Below are 16,945 nucleotides of genomic sequence, written 5' to 3' on the forward strand. Positions count from 1 at the left end.
GTCACCTTCTTCTGATTCTTTTCCATACTCATTTTTCCCACAGGTGTTTCTCTGTCTGCAGGGAGGTCACATCTCCTCGGGCTGCACTCTGGTCATAGGGGAGGCAGAGTTGAACTTCATAAACAGGGTCGTCCCTCCAGACTAGGTAGTCTAATCCTAGTCCCCATTAGATCTGGAGCATGTGTGGCAATACATTGCACAAAATTGGGTAATCTAAATTAATTCCCAAAGGAATTCGTTTGTGAATAGAAAGTAGCTTTCTTTAATTATGAGGGGAAAGACTAAAGGTAAAATTTAAGAAGTCAGAGACAGAGAAGTGGGAAAAAATATTTAACTAAAGAACCCCCTTGGTGCCACTGGTGCCCCTAAACATAGCACTACGTAGGAACTGTCTACTGTTCAACTCCTTCCTTCAGGGGCATCTGGGTGGCTCAGTCGGTTGCACTTCTGATGCTTGATTTTGGCTCAGGTGATGATCTTGGGGTCATGAGATCAAACCCCACTTAGAGCTCTGTGCTGGGCATGGAGACTGCTTAAGATTCTCCCTCCCTCTCTGTCTGTCCCCCACCTCCCTTGTGTGCTCTCTCTCAAAAAGAAAACAAAAACAAAATGGAAAACAAACAAACAAACAAAAGCCTTCCATCAGACAGTAGTTTTCTGGCCCTGAGTCATGGGCTGTTATGAGTAAGTTCTGTGCACGATACTGAAACCGAGCTCACTCAGTCTTCCTATTACAGGAAACGAGAATCAGGAGTTGTGGATTGCTAACATCTCTATTCTATAATCAAGCAACCCATTTTAGTAACATACAGGACAATTATTGAATGAAATACTTTCTAAAAGTTGCACGCTTTTTAACTTTACAGCAATATCTTGACAACATTGCATAAAATAAACTGCCAGAGACTTTAAAAATTAATATGAAATTCTGCAGTTGTCTAAAATCTGATAGTAAATATCTTTAATTTTAGAATTAATTTTGAAGTTGCATGTGTGTGTTATTTAAAAAAAAGCTACTGACTTTTCAGAAATAAAAACATCCCTGCACACATAACCTACACCAAAACACGAACATAACAGCATTTCAGAGACCATGAGCCCTAACGCAAATTGATGTCCAATATGATAGTTGAGTAGGGTTTTTTTTAATATATTTAAGTGAAACCATTTGGTTTGTAACCTTGTATGTCTTACACTCTTTTTCATGTATATGATTCCCTTATGCTGTTGCACGTGGTGATAGTTTATTCTCTCTCTTCGCTGTGTGGTATCCCAATGAACAATCATACCTTATGTTATTGTCAATTTCTGAATAATGGAACAATCATGTTTGTACAAGCTTTAGATGTCCATAGTCACTCATATGTATTGGATATAGAAGTAGGGATAGAATTTGGGGACCAGCTATAGCAGATCCCGCCACAGTTTTCCAAGGTTGTGCGTCAGTTCTGATCTCTGCCGTCAACCTGTGGGAGCTCTAATTGTTCCACATCCACACAAGTACTTGATGTCAATATCGTGAATCATTTTCATTTAGGCCATTCTTTAGGTGGGTCAAGGTACAGCACTGACGTTTTAATTTTTAGCTACCTGAATACTAATAATGCTGTGTCACCATTTCTGTGAAATGTCTGTTAGATCCTGAATGCAGAAAAGAAGCTGTGTTTACAAGGACTCAGCCTTTGACCGCTCCCACTTTCTAGCCGATATCATTGCCACTCAGGTCAAATCAGCCTCAAGACACAATGCCATTCTTTTGTATGAAGAGGAAGCCACTTGTTTGGTTTGTTTACTTACCTTTTTTAATATTTCCAATAGTGGGAATAGGTTTACACAACAATAGAATCACCAGTATAGGGAGATGGATCATGGCAAGTGGAAAGGGCCTTAGAGGTAATCTAGTGAAAGACCCTCTTTTACAGGGGGGGTGTGGTCTAGTGCGGAAAAGTGAGTTGTTGAACACCACAGTGATTTTGAGTTGTATTCGGTGCCAGGTTCATAGCATATTTCTGGAGAAGAATGTTCAAAGAGGATTAAAGTTGCTGCCTCTGGTTTCACATAGGAGCAGCCATGCACTGGGTTATTGAGCTTTACCTCTGCTGTATTCTAACACATGGTGCTAGACACCACTAGTATGCATCTGTCTGCTCACTGGGTGGTACAAATGCCCAAATCTACCACCACTATGTCATTTTGATCCTTAGGGATTGCAGTACAAGGCTGAAGGAAAGGAACCCAGGTACAGAAACATGCCTGTTATATCAATAGTCATTTGTAATGTAATACTGGATAATAATTCTCTCATCAGTCCTGGTGGCTGTGTAAGAACCCTGCGATGTAGTCACACAAAGAGTGGAAGGAACTGGTGAGGAAGGAAGTAAATGAGCCAGAATAGACCAAAGTCTTTTAATGTTTTTCCTATTTCTGTAAAATCCCATATGGAAGGGTTAGTTCAGGCCATCTGGCCCAAGTTCCTATTTAAGTCATGAGTCTACTAGTCAACATTCCCAGTGAGTGATTTTTTTTACTCTCTAATTATATAATTCAGGGAGATGAAGCCTATAATTAATTAAATTGGTTTCTTCCATTTTTAGACATACATTCCTTGAGCTTAAGATATCTCATGTAATTGGTTTATGATTTTCTTCTTGTCAGTTCAGACTCATTAGATGTGATTGAAGAGGCTGATATGCAGATCAAATCAGTCTTTACATGATATTACTGTCATATGTCATGTGGAAGGATGATGGCATATTTACCATTTCTGAGTTAGAAGCTTCTGATCCACTGAGACTCTGCTTGGTTTGGACTTTAATAAATTAAAAAAAAAAAAGGCTTTTGTTATGTTGCTTCTCATAAGAAAGACTAACAAAAAAGTCATGATAAATTGGGAAAATATGGTACAAGTGGAAGCTCTTAAAACTTTTTTTCCCCAAAGGAACCTTCCCCATAGATTTTCTTTCCACCACCATATTTTCCCCGCAATCTGTCATAGTTTCCCACAAACGCCACCTTCAAAAGCAGAGAGCCTTTCGAAGTTTGCTTCTGAAATTCTTTCTGAAATCCTTTCACCAAGGAAAATTATAATTACTTAAGGGGTACAATCTAATAGATACTTAAGAGTGTCATTGAGTCTTCCGTGGTCCTGCAAATACACAGCCATATCCATGTTTTCTCAGCAAGCTGCGTCCGGTGGTTGACATCAGAAAACTTGAGCAGAGCCAAATAAAGAAGAGCACATCCAGAAAGCACACAGATGATTTTTTCTTTTTACTTCCCATGTAATTAATATAAGTATCTTTATAGGTTTATTACGTGAGTATCTGCAACCATTTTTACGCATTTTCTTAAAAGCTATTAAATACATATATATAAGGCACACATTATAACCTCAACTGTGTTTTGACAAATATCTAATGAACATTCAAAAATGTTATCAAATGTGTGGTTTTATTATTTATTTTTCCATTTTGTGTCCCAGACATGATAAAGGAACTGGATTGATAAGAACGATACTCAACCTGCAGCCAATGTTCATGGTCTAATGTTGGAAACAATGGTCAAATCAACTGAGCCATAGGTACAGTGATGCCTTGAGGAGAGCATTATTTATAAGCCACAAAGAGGAGCATTTAACCAGGATTGAAAAGGCAGAAGAAGGAAAGAAAAGCCAAGTGGAAGTGACTGAGTTGAATTTCAGCACAAGGATGTACTTTAGCAAGACCTTCCACTTTGGACTTTTATCCTTCTCTTGATGGACTTTGAAGGGGAGCAAAATATGCCACACAAAAATATACCACTTAGGCTATTGATTATTTTATTTATTTTTTAAAGATTTATTTATTTGTTTATTTATTTATTTATGAGAGAGAGTGTGTGTGCATACACAAAAGGAGTGGGGGGTATGGGCAGAGGGAGAGGGAGAGATGCAGACTCCCTGCTGAGCATGGAGCTGTCTTGGGGTTTGATCCCACAACCTGAGATTATGACCTGAGTGGAAACCAAGAGTTGGGTGCTTAACAAGCTGACCCACCCAGGTGCCCTGGCCATTGATTATTTAAAACCAAAGTTATTAAGGAACAGCAGGTGCAAGAAGGACACTCTGAGCTTCCTTTGTCTTTCTGAAAGCAGGAAATAAATTTCCTATGTGAAAGGTACTCTCCCTGCACCAGGAGAAAGAGAGAACTCCTCATTACCAAAGAGGGAATTGAAGGCTGAGAAAGCTGTATAAACAGACTCTGTTACTTCTTTACTTATTTACTACCCTGAGACCAAACTTCTCTGTCATGTCAATTCTTCACAAATGTATTGTTTCAAAACAAAACACAAAGCAAAACAAACAGAAAAAAAAAAGCAATGTATTGTTTCTTTGTCCAAAAAATATAACAGATACCTTATTTGGCCACTCTGTGTCTCATATTTTTATGAGATCCTATACATATGAAGTTGAATTTGTTTTTCTCCTGTTAATCTATCTTCTATCAATTTAATTATTAGAGCAGCCAAAAAACCAGGAAGGAAAGAAAGGGAAAGTTTTGCTCCCTTACAACTACATCATTTCTAAGAAGACATTGTCCTATCCACCTCAGGATCTGTAATTCCAGCCTCTCCATCTGGATTCTTTTTTTCTCCCCATCCCCATTGTATCCCTCTTCACCATTTAGATCTGAAACAGGATTTCAGGGAATCTTTTCTTCTCTGCACTCTGCAGGTAGACATTTTGCTTGAACTTACAGTTTCTTGCCTTTTCACTTCAGGGAGATTTAGAGTTTATCATGAATATCTGTAAGATTATTTAACCAATTTTACTTACTTATATTACATTATTGAATTCATTGGAATATAAACTACTGGACTCACTATGAAACGCAAGACACCTATAGTGCAAAAAGGTGTATGCTAAACACTTGTAGTTCTTAGAATAATTAAATTAATGTGTAAAATAAACAACTAATGCAAAATTAGCACACTAAGATGAAGACTGGGAAGTTTTCCAAATATTAAACGTGACTTATTTAAAACGGAGACATACAATAAAATATAGCATATTTAGGAAACTCCATATATTGGTATCATAGCAGCATAGTAAAACACTGTATTAATTAAGGTATTTAAGACAACTTAATAGTATAGTCTAATACAATGGTATAACAGAAGATTTGAAAACAGAAGAGTATGTCTGTGTGTATATGCATATAAATATATATTTATTTATACTATATGATGATTTACTTAAAATCAAATTTTATTTTTCAGTTTTTCCATCATCTCCTTCACATTCTTGTTCCACAGGCTATAAATCAGAGATTTTAACATGGGAGTCGCATGAGTATAAAACAAAGAGTTCACTTTGTCTTAATCTAGGGAGGAGGAATAATTTGGCCAGGAATATATGAAAAGCATAGTTCTCCAGAAGATTGCAACAGCTCCTAAGTGGGAAGTGCAGGTGGACAAAGCTCTGAACCTCCTCTCAGCAGAGTGTATCTTCAAGATTGACAGGATAGTAAGAGTCAAGAACTCCTAAAATGGTGCTCAGTTCAATGAAGACAAAAACATTAAAAATAATGAAATCATTGACCTGTGTATCTAAGCAAGACAGCAATAGGAGAGGAGAGATATCACAGAAGAAATGATGAATCACATGACATATAGAAACATAAGTGAAATGCTAATGTCAGGGGTATCAAAGCATCTGACATTCCCACCATGTAAATCCATAGTCCATAGTCTCTCATGCTTCATTCCCCCTTCTGATTACCCCCCCCTTTCTTTACCCCTTAACCTCAGAAAATTGCCTGTGTTGCTTTTATTTATTTTTTTAATTTACTCTAAAATTATTTCTCTGTTATTTAAAATATTTTTTCAAAAATGCTATTTTTTACTACTTATTAAATTTATAATAATGTGGATCAAGGCCTTGGATAAAGTTTTTTTCTTTAAAAACGTATTTCCTTATATATAGTAGAAATTAACATTTTAAAATTAAAGAGGAAAATTATCATTTACTTATGAGAACCCTTTTCAATAACTCTCCATATTTGGAAGATGCTCTATAAATCATTTATTTATTTATTTTTATTATGTTCAATTAGCCAACATATAGTTTTACCTCAGCTCGATACTTCTTTATTATTGTTGTTCAATGGGTTGATATATTGCACAAATCCAGGGAGCACATAGAAAATAAGCAATGTAACAATCTGTTTGTTGTCTGTATTTATAGGTCTGATTCTGCTTTTTGTTTGTTTGCTTTTTTAGATTCCACATTTAACTGATGGCTGCCAGAGGAGAGGAGGGCAAAATATATGAAGAGGAGTGAGAAATGCAGACTTCCAATTATGAAATAAGTCACGGGGAAGTACAGCATAGGGAATATAGTCAATGGTACCGCAATGGCATCGTATGGTGACAGATGGTAGCTACACTTATGGCGAGCATAGCATTAAAGTATGGACTTGTCGAATCCCCATGTTGTACACTTGAAACTAATGTAATATTGTGTGTCAACTATATTCAAATAATATAAGTGCTGTAGTGGTCCTAAAGTTGTGCAATGTGGTAACATTGGGGGTACTCACTGTAGTAGCCATAGTCTGTGTGATACTTTACAATGTGTGAATCATTGCAGGACGCTAATGCGGGGGCCGTGTCAGGCCACCCACAATGTACCACTTTGGCATACTGGTTAGTTATTTAAGAGACAGCCTGTGCAAGGAGGACACTCTGACTCTCCTCTGTCCCTCTGAAAACAGGAACGAAATCTCCCATGCGAACGGTATCCTCCTTGTACCAGGAAGTGGAGACACATCCTTATTATCAGATATAGGAAATTCAGAGCCTAGAAGGCTGTATAAACAACCTTTTTACATCTTACTAATTTACTACCACAGACCGAATTCTGTTTAACATGTCTTACTTAATTGAAGCTTGCAAAATTCAGTTTTCTTTGTCCTGCCAATTTCTTACAGATTAATTGTCCCCTTGCAAAAATAATACAAAAACTGCCTGCATTGGTCATTTCTTTAGATCTAAATTTCATTATCAGGCCACCATGAGCATATAATAAAAATTCGTGTTTGTTTTTGTTTTTGTTTTTTACTCCTGTAAATCTGTCTCATGTCAATTTCATTCCTAATTCATCTGGAAGACCTTGAAGGGTAGAAGGAAATTCCTTTCCTTCACTAACAAGCACAAATGTATATGTGTCACTAGAGTCCGTTGACTGCAGTATACAGTAATGTATTCCTGCTCTATGTGTTGCCTTACTGCAGGTAATTGATTTCCTTCAAATGAATCAAGTAAATGTCAGATCTGTATATTCAAAAAATAATTTATGAAGTTACAAGCATAACCAGTGTATGGGCACAAATTTTCCAGGTGATTTTCTCACGTGAGTCCTCACTGGGGACTAGACAGGGGTATAGTCTTTATTTCATGGTTCCTGTAAATCTAGACCACATCACAGGTTAAAATCATTAAAATAAAGTATTCTTGATGTGGGAAAAAATGGCTTTTTGTTATACATTTCAACAGCCTTTTTATTTATGACTATACAAACATGCTGAATCTGCTGCCTTAGAAGATATTATTGAGGCCAAGCTCGAACGAAGTAATTGTAATAATTTGCCACCCATTCAACTGCAGACACCAATGCATTTGTGGTACCCTAGAACTCTACTACCATTATTTACTTCTCCGGTTCATATTAAAGGAATGGGATTTACCCTTAGTCACTTAATATGATTCTTTTCCAAACTCATTTTCACATCAAGTGTTTCTCTGTCTCTAGGGGTGACAATTCTCTTCAGGTTATGCTCTGTTTAGATAGAATCTAATTTACCTCCCTAAACTTGACTGCCCCATACACCATTTAGTCTAACTTCCCTTTAAGCTTTTCCATTCAAATCTGAGGCTTAGTGACTATATTATTATTAAAAATTGCATAATTAATATCTCAAAGGATTTGTATATAATTGAAGATGACTTTCTTAAATAATGAAAAAAAATGACTTAGTTGCAAGGTAAAATACCAGAGACAAGAAAGTGAGAAAAGAAAGTGTATCTATGATACATTATTTGCGTGTAATGAGTCATGGAACACTACATCAAAAACTAAGGATGTACTGTATGGTGACTAGCATAACATAATAAAAAATTATTATTAAAAATAATAAAAAATAAAAAACAAAAATACAATAAAAAATAAATAAAATATAAAAACAGTGTATCTTTTTTTTTAAAAAGATTTTATATATTCATTTGACAGAGAGAGACAGCCAGTGAGAGAGGGAACACAAGCAGGGGGAGTGGGAGAGGAAGAAGCAGGCTCCCAGCAGAAGAGCCTGATGTGGGGCTCGATCCCAGAACGCTGGGAACACGCCCTGAGCCGAAGGCAGACGCTTAACGACTGAGCCACCCAGGCGCCCCTAAAAAAAGTGTATCTAAATGTCTTCCCTGCTGCCACTGTAATCAATGTAGGCAACTATCTACTTATAAAATCCCTCCCTCAGAAAGTAGTTGTGCCTCTGAGTCATGATACTTTGTGAATAAACTCAGTGCATGACAATGACACCAAGGAAAACGCAGTTTCCTAAGTCTCCTTGTTGTTGAAAACAATATTAGAAAGGCTTACAGGTTAAATAAGTCATATCTGCCCTAGTAAAAAGACAGCAATTTTTAATAAGAAAAGTCATAGTTGTTCATTGAAATAGTCTATGAAATTTGTACCATAGATTTTACAAAATATATATTGAACTTTATTGTCTACGTGGCCTTGCTGGAGATAAAAGTTTATAATAATAAATCCTAAAGTTTCCTACAATCTAAGGGTGAATGGACTCTGCATTTGGAAAACTGCTTGATATTTAAAACATGTATAGAAAATAGTTAAATGATAAGTATACTCCTGGATAAATGAAAACAAAACAAAAGAAAAAACCTGTAGCCAGGACACTGACCAAGAAACAAAACATGACCAGAATGATCAAAGCCTTCCACTTGCTACTGCCTAAGTTACTAGTCTCTTCTGCCCAAGGAGTATTTACTTTCTTACTTTTTCTTTCCTTTTTTTTTTTTTTAAAGATTTCATTTATTTGACAGAGAGAGAGACAGCCAGCGAGATAGGGAACACAAGCAGGGGGAGTTGGAGAGGAAGAAGCAGGTTCCCAAAGGAGGAGACTGATGTGGGGCTCGATCCCAGGATTCTGCGATCATGCCCTGAGCCAAAGGCAGACACTTAAGGACTGAGCCACCCAGGCGCCCCACTTTCTTACCTTTTATCACAACAGATTAGTTTCATATTTTTTGAGCCATACATAAGTAGATGCCCGCTTCATGTACTGTTATTCAACAACATGCTTGTGTAACCCAATACGTTCATTCTCACTGTTGTATAGTATTCTTTTATACAGATATAGCATCCACTGATTTTTCTACTTTCATGTGGATAGGCAGTTGAGTTATTTTCCCTTTTTCTATTCCCAATAACATTGCTGTGAACATTCTTGCATATGTCTTCTAGCAGAGATATACATTTGTTTATCTTGGGTATAAAGCCAGGAATAGGAAATGTGTGTGTGTGTTTGTGTGTGGGTAAAATTTAGATTTACTTATTTTTAGGATACGATTTTCCAAAGCAGTATGCCAATCTATACTTCCATTATCCCATTATCAATTAGTGAATCCTGTGTGTGTTTCAAGTAATATTGTCTGCCATGTTAATTTTAGCTATTCTGTAAAGTACATGATTTCCCTGATGATGAATAAAGTTGGATATTCACTTTTATGAGATGTCTCTTAAAGTCAAAATGAAGAATAGAAAGTCAGTCGAATGGACCCATCTTCAGAGTATGGGGGCTTTTGAAATCAGTGCTCTCTGTCTGTCATCATTGCCAATTCCATTTCAGGTCAAATTGGCCTGGGATTATAATGCAGTCCCACCCATCTGTTATATCTCAAATCTCCCCAAAGATAGAAGTGGCATTATGCCTTATCCATTTATAGAATTATATCAGTATGGGTACTGAATGTGGTATCTGGAATGCACAATAAGGATTATTCATTTTAAAACCTTTTTTTGATAGAATGGGAACTGGGGCCCAAAGAAGAAAAATGATTTATTGAAGGTCACAATTACTGTGACTTGATAGTAGAGATTCAGACCCAATTTTGCTGTCATTGCTTTTCCAGTACACAGCATGTTTGCAGAGTTCAAGCAAAAGTTGCTTCCTCTTAAGAAAGAGCTACAAAATTACCAATTTGTGAGAATTATTACTGTTTTGATTTAACAAATTTTCCTAACCTGCTTTTCTCCTATTGGGCTGATTGTACCATTGTACATATTTCCTAATCTTTTATCATTGTAACATTAATGTTTAGGGATGCAATTCCTGGCCAGAATAAGAAACTCTTAAGAAGAAACAGACCTATAACATTGACTCATTACATACAGACATTGATAATGTCTTACTTGAACTATAATTGCCACCATTGAAAGGGGGTATACTATGAGAAGCATATGAGTTATGGATAAAGAGAGTCTAGGAAGGGGTTAAGATTGAATTAGATAATATGAATTAAAGTATTTTGATACTAGCATTTCCTGACTTTCAATGGAAAATAAAGATATAGATCTCTTGCAGGTCATTATCCCAAGTCCCTACTTCCATCATTAATTCCCTGAAGTTCATGCTAAGTGGTTATTTTTCCTCTTCTATTACAAATTCAGGCATAAGGGCTCATACATTTTACAAATCAGTCAAATCCCTTTTTACACACTCTTTTATTGAACTTAAAATATGTTATTTAATAGATTTAAACTTTCTTTCTCTAATTCACACAGTAGACTTAGATTTGCTTATAGGAACAAGATGCAGATCAAATACATTACAGTTGTCTATGGGAAGAGCAGTGTGCTAGTAGATGGTGTCTTTATGCTCCTGAGATTGACACCTGTCTGTGCTTGGCTTTAGTTTGATTCAAATGAAATTCTGCCATGCTGCTCTTCAAGACAATTCCTAATCCATGGGTAATATTTAGGGGAAAAAAACCAAAAACTAAAGCTAAAACTAAAACAAAAAACCCAACACATGGGATAATTGAGAAGAGATTGTAACTAAAAGAAGCATCCCCTGTTCCTTTTGTTTGTTCGTTTGTTTTACCTTTATACCTCCCCTTACCATGTCCCAGAATCCCAGAAAAAAATATTATCCTGGACAACAGAAGAAGTCTCTTTGTCCTATGTGGGCTTTACTGGCAATCTGAAAGGTTTCCACCAAAGCCTTTTACAATGGCACCTAGGTAGCCTTAGGCATTGAATGACTTTTAGCTTGTGTAATTGTAGCAAACATTTACGAGTTCTGCTGATTCTTGTATGGCCCTTCAAATGTCTGTCTTTGTCCCTGCTTACTAAATAAGTCACTGCTGTGACTTGATCATCTGCAAACTAGAGCAGAGCCAAGGTAAGTTGCAAATATCTTGTAAATACCTGGATAAGAGCTCTTTGGTTTAGGGGCTTCTGGGTGGCTCAGTCCTTAAGCCTCTGCCTTTGGCTCAGGGCCTGACCCCAGGGTTCTGGGATTGAGCCCCACATCAGGCTCCTCCGCTGGGAGACTGCTTCTTCCTCTCCCACACCCCCTGCTTATGTTCCCTCTCTCCCTGGCTCTCTCTTTCTGTCAAATAAATAAATAAAATCTTTTTTTAAAAAAGAGTTTTTTGGTTTAATTATTTCCCAAATAATTTGTATGTCTTTAACTTTCCATTATGTTAGCATCCACAACCATTTTATGTGCTTACACATACAATTTTAAAAAAGTATTTAAGACACATGCTTGACCTCAGTGATTTTTTTCTTTTGCCTCCCATGAATAAACATTCAATAAAATTAACTTTTTTGGTGTCTTTCTTCCTTTCTTTACCCAGATGCTATGGTGGTGCTTGAGTGAAGAGACAAAAAATGCACAGTCCTTAAACTCTGAGTATCCATTTCGCCACATTGAAAGGAATGATTTGGGAAACAGTCATGGATTCAACAGTGTTCTCAGGCACAGGGTGGTGTGTGAATCCAGCTTAACAGGTGCTGGAGGGAAGGAAAACCAGTGGAGGAAGTGACTGAGTTGTGAATTGCAGCTCTATAATCCAGCCACACTGGTTGTCTTTAAATTCCACAGAAGTGATATGGTCTAGTCCCCCTGAGGACCCTCTACTTGCTGATACATCAGCATAGAAAGATTTCTCTACCTACATGTATCTTTCAGCGGATTCCCGCTTGTCTGTTAGATCCCAGATTATCTCCATTACCAGATGCACTTTTCACGATCTTCACTCTATTTGAACATTGTGCATAGTTCCATACGGCTCAGTCTTTTTACTTTATGGCATTATTTCAGTTTATCAAAAATAATGTGAATGATTAATTAATATTTGTCACTTCCATTAGATGACAAGATTCATTAGTTAGAACTACTGGATTCACTATATAATACAAAGTGGAATAGGTACTGAGAAAACTCTCAATCCCATTTAGAAAATTCAATCCATGCACAAATGAAAGATTGAGGAAACAATTATGAGGCAAACTAGGAGTCCAGAAATTTTCAAATAAAGATTACCATTACAAAGTCAAGACATAAGATGAACCACGGCATACTTAAGGAATGACACATTCGGGTATGGCTGGAACATATTATAAATATTTCTTGGATGACACTACATTAGTTAAAACAATTTTAATTTTTATAAATTATAGCATAAGATTGGGAGAAAAATACACACATATAATTTTTCAATGAAACCACTTTTTATTTTTAAGTTTTTTCAGGGCCTCTTTCACATCCTTGTTCCGTAGGCTATAAATCAGAGGGTTTAGCATGGGAATCACAAGGGTGTAAAATAATGAAATAATTTTGTCTTGATCAAGAGAGTAGGAAGAACTCGGCCGGAAATACATGAAGAGAAGAGTCCCCTGGAAAATTGCAACAGCGGTTAAGTGGGAGGTGCAGGTGGAGAAAACTTTGAACCTCCCCTCAGCAGAGTGGATCTTTATCACTGCTAGGATGATATAGCAGTAAGACACAAAAAGAACTAAAAGAGCAATCAATTCAATGAAGCCAAAAATGGTGAATATCACTAACTCATTAACCTGTGTATCTGAGCAAGACAACAAGAGGAGAGGTAGGACATCGCAGAAGAAATGGTTAATCTCATTCGATCCACAGAAACATAACCGGAATGTTAGTACCGTGTTTACTGAAGCATCCACAATTCCCACCAGGTAAACCCCAGCCATGAGCGAGGAGCACACTCTGGTAGACATGTTGGCTGTGTAGAGCAAGGGGTTGCTGATGGCCTTGTACCGATCAAAGGCCATCATGGCCAGCAGTAGACACTCAGAATCTACAAAGGAACAGCACACCAACCATTGCAGAGCACAGCCATAGAAGGGAATTGACTTGTTTTTGGCAATGACATGGGTGTGTGAAGGTGGGAATCCGTTCTAATTAAAATGATCATCCCGAGGTTTGCAACAAGAATGATGAGATAGACAATTAGAAATGTGATAAATAGAGTCACTTTAACTCCAGGGTCATTGCTAATTCCCAAGAGAAGGAATTCATTCACAGAAGAGCAATTTTTTCCTTCCAGTCACTTTAACTCCAGGGTCATTGCTAATTCCCAAGAGAAGGAATTCATTCACAGAAGAGCAATTTTTTCCTTCCATTCTTCTTGACTCTTCTAAAATGCTACAGAAATGATCAAGAAATGGTATATCAAGATTTTAACTCTTCCTGAAATTCACAAAAATATATTATATATATCAGAAAGGATCTATTTAAGAAAATAGCCTGGACAAATTTCACTGTTATAAGTGCTTGGGATAGAATTTAGACTAAGTTTGATTCTAAATTTGGAGATAGGCCACAAGATATATGACTTGTGTGCACCTTCCCTGAATTATCTCAGTGGTCAATCATGAATGAAGGCTCCAAATTTCACTGTTATAAGTGCTTGGGATAGAATTTAGACTAAGTTTGATTCTAAATTTGGAGATAGGCCACAAGATATATGACTTGTGTGCACCTTCCCTGAATTATCTCAGTGTTCTTCAAGAATCAAGATTTGTTTAAGACTGTTTTGAATTTGGAAATAGTAAACATATCTCTGTTTTAAAAATATTGAACAATTTGATGTTTTTTTACTGCTTTTCCACATTATTATTACTTACACTCAGGAGTGGTCTGGTGCCAAAGGTCATGTCCCTTGACCAGTAGAGGAAAAATGCTAAAAATAAAGAAAGCAACTTAACATATACAATTCCATTTCTTTGGATGTTAAACCTGACCTTTTCATCAAAAATAAGAGATGGGAGAGGTACCTGGATACTGCAGTTGGTTAAGCATCTGACTCTTTCTTTCAGCTCAGGTCCTGATCTCAGGATGGTGGGAACAAGTCTCAAATCAGGCTCTGCACTCAGCAGGCAGTCTACTAAGATTCTCTCCCCCTCTCCCTTTACCATTCCCCCTGCTCTATCTCCCACTCTCTCTCAAATAAATAAATGAAATTTTAAAAACAATAAAGATGGGAACAAGAAATATATATTTTTATATATAGGCTTCTGTTTGTGTATATATGTTCATATATGCATGCACCTGTCTTTCTGTTGATATATGAGAATTGGAATATATGTGATGGCCTGAGTTTGTTTTGGATTTCCATAAATGTGGTATGTGGTTCATATAGGGCTGAATTTATACAAATTGGTATTTGTGTTGAAAATATATATCAATTTTTATTGATTTAAAAAACACAAAAAAATCTAAAATTTGCATATACCCTTTCACATGATTAAATAATGTTTTTCTTCTTTGTTTTAGGTATAAGTAAAACTATATATTTGCTAATGAAAATTACCCTAAAACACCCTATTTTATAAGAAATATATATTTTTGCCACTAGATTGCAGATTATTACCCAAAGGAAGTAAGTAAAAAAATGTTAACTTACAATTTTCTAAATATTTGAATCCTCACTTTTTCAAATGGAAGGTTTTTTGTTATTTATTCTTTGAGTTTGGTGACTTGGATACCTACTTGTGATGAGCAAGTCTTTCTGTGCTTGCCACTGGTAGCTAAACATCACAGACAGATTGCATTTTCTTTTTATTTAGTGTCATTTGGGACTGAAGTCTCTCAAGCCTTTGCCCTCACACTTCTATATGAAACAAACGTGATTAATTAGATTTCTAATTCTGTATTTTCCCCCGTGAATGTTGCAACAATTTTAGCAAAGGCTGAATTTAAAGTCTTTGAACTTGCATCACATAGATTATCTTTAGGAAGGTAAATGATATTATAGTATGACTCATATATGAGTCTATATACCATCCTCCTACAGACTCCTAATGAAATTTAAATAGACCCATTATTTAATTATTTTTATCTCAATTATTTTTTTCTTAGATAAGGATATGGATTTTTATTTTTTTTTAAATTTTTTAAATGTTTGTTTATTATAATATGTTAGTCACCATACAGTGCATCCCCGGTTTCTGATGCAAAGTTGGATGATTCATTAGTTGTGTATAACACCCAGTGCACCATGCAATACGTGCCCTCCCTACTACCCATCACCAGTCTATCCCATTCCCCCACCCCCTCCCCTCTGAAGTCTTCAGTTTGTTTCTCATAGTCCATAGTCTCTCATGTTTCATTCCCCCTTCTGATTACCCCCCTTTTCTTTATCCCTTTCTTCCCCTACCGATCCTCCTAGTTCTTATGTTCCATAGATGAGAGAAATCATATGATAATTGTCTTTCTCTGCTTGACTTATTTCACTTAGCATTATCTCCTCCAGTGCCGTCCATGTTGCAGCAAATGTTGAGAACTCGTTCTTTCTGAGAGCTGAGTAATATTCCATTGTACATAGGACCACAACTTCTTAATCCAGTCATCTGTTGAAGGGCATCTCGGCTCCTTCCACGATTTAGCTATTGTGGACATTGCTGCTATGAACATTGGGGTGCATATGGCCCTTCTCTTCACTACATCTGTATCTTTGGGGTAAACACCCAGTAGTGCGGACCCGCACCCTCGAGACAGCAGACTGAGATGGTGAGCTGGGTCGTGTGCCACCAGACTTCTCACGGAGCTCCGGAACTCCGGTGTGCTGACTGGATCCAGACTGAGACTGGGATCTCCGGGAGAGCGCACAGGGTGGCTGGCAGCTGGCCGGGTTAGATACACAAAGGACAGAGATGCACCGGCCCGGGAAGTGAGGGCTGGGACGCCGGGTGTGGGACGCACAGCCCGGGATGCTGCAGAGTTGAGCAGCACCAACAGAAACAGAGTTATAGTGGCCAGAACATCAGTGGAGAATGGGCTAAAATCCCTTTTTCTGTGACAGAGGCTGAATTTCAGCCGCTGCTGCTCTGACTCTCAGAAGAGGCACAGCAAACCACCAGGGAAAGCCGCCAGAGATCAAAAGCCTGGAAATACCGGCTCACAGCGTGCCCATCCCCATCCCCCTCGCAGGGGACACAGAGACTCTACCCAAACAGGGTTTCCCGAGTATCGGCGTGGCAGTCCCCTCCCCCAGAAGGCAGGTTGAAAAATCAAGAAGCCCACAACCCGGGGAGCCTGAGTGGCACAGTCATTAAGCACCTGTTTTTGGATTAGGGCATGATCATAGCATTCCGGAAAGGAGTCCCTCATCGGGCTCCTCTGCTGGGAGCCTGCTTCTTCCTCTCCCACTCCCCTGCTTGGGCTCCCTTTCTTGCTGACTGTCTCTCTCTCTCTCAAATAAATAAATAAAATCTTTAAAGAAGAAGCCCACATCCCTAAGATCTCTATAAAACAAGGGCGCACAGGCTGGGTTCCAGGCAATAATTTGGGCTCTGGACAACCCCGCAATCTCTCCTCATCAGAATGACGAGAAGGAGAAGTCCCCCCCA

The 16,945-nt window shown here is 37.5% G+C and overlaps 1 protein-coding gene across 1 annotated transcript; it reads right to left on the reverse strand.

Moving 5' to 3' along the window:
- Nucleotides 1-12,781: 12,781 nt before the first annotated feature.
- Nucleotides 12,782-13,662, reverse strand: LOC117796610 (olfactory receptor-like protein OLF2). Its single transcript, XM_034644814.1, is given in 2 exon segments — nucleotides 12,782-13,464; nucleotides 13,467-13,662. Coding segments are annotated over 2 exon segments (879 nt in total).
- Between the last annotated feature and the right edge of the window lie 3,283 nt (nucleotides 13,663-16,945).

This window comes from Ailuropoda melanoleuca, chromosome 16, assembly GCF_002007445.2.
Source record: "Ailuropoda melanoleuca isolate Jingjing chromosome 16, ASM200744v2, whole genome shotgun sequence".
Taxonomy (NCBI): domain Eukaryota; kingdom Metazoa; phylum Chordata; class Mammalia; order Carnivora; family Ursidae; genus Ailuropoda; species Ailuropoda melanoleuca.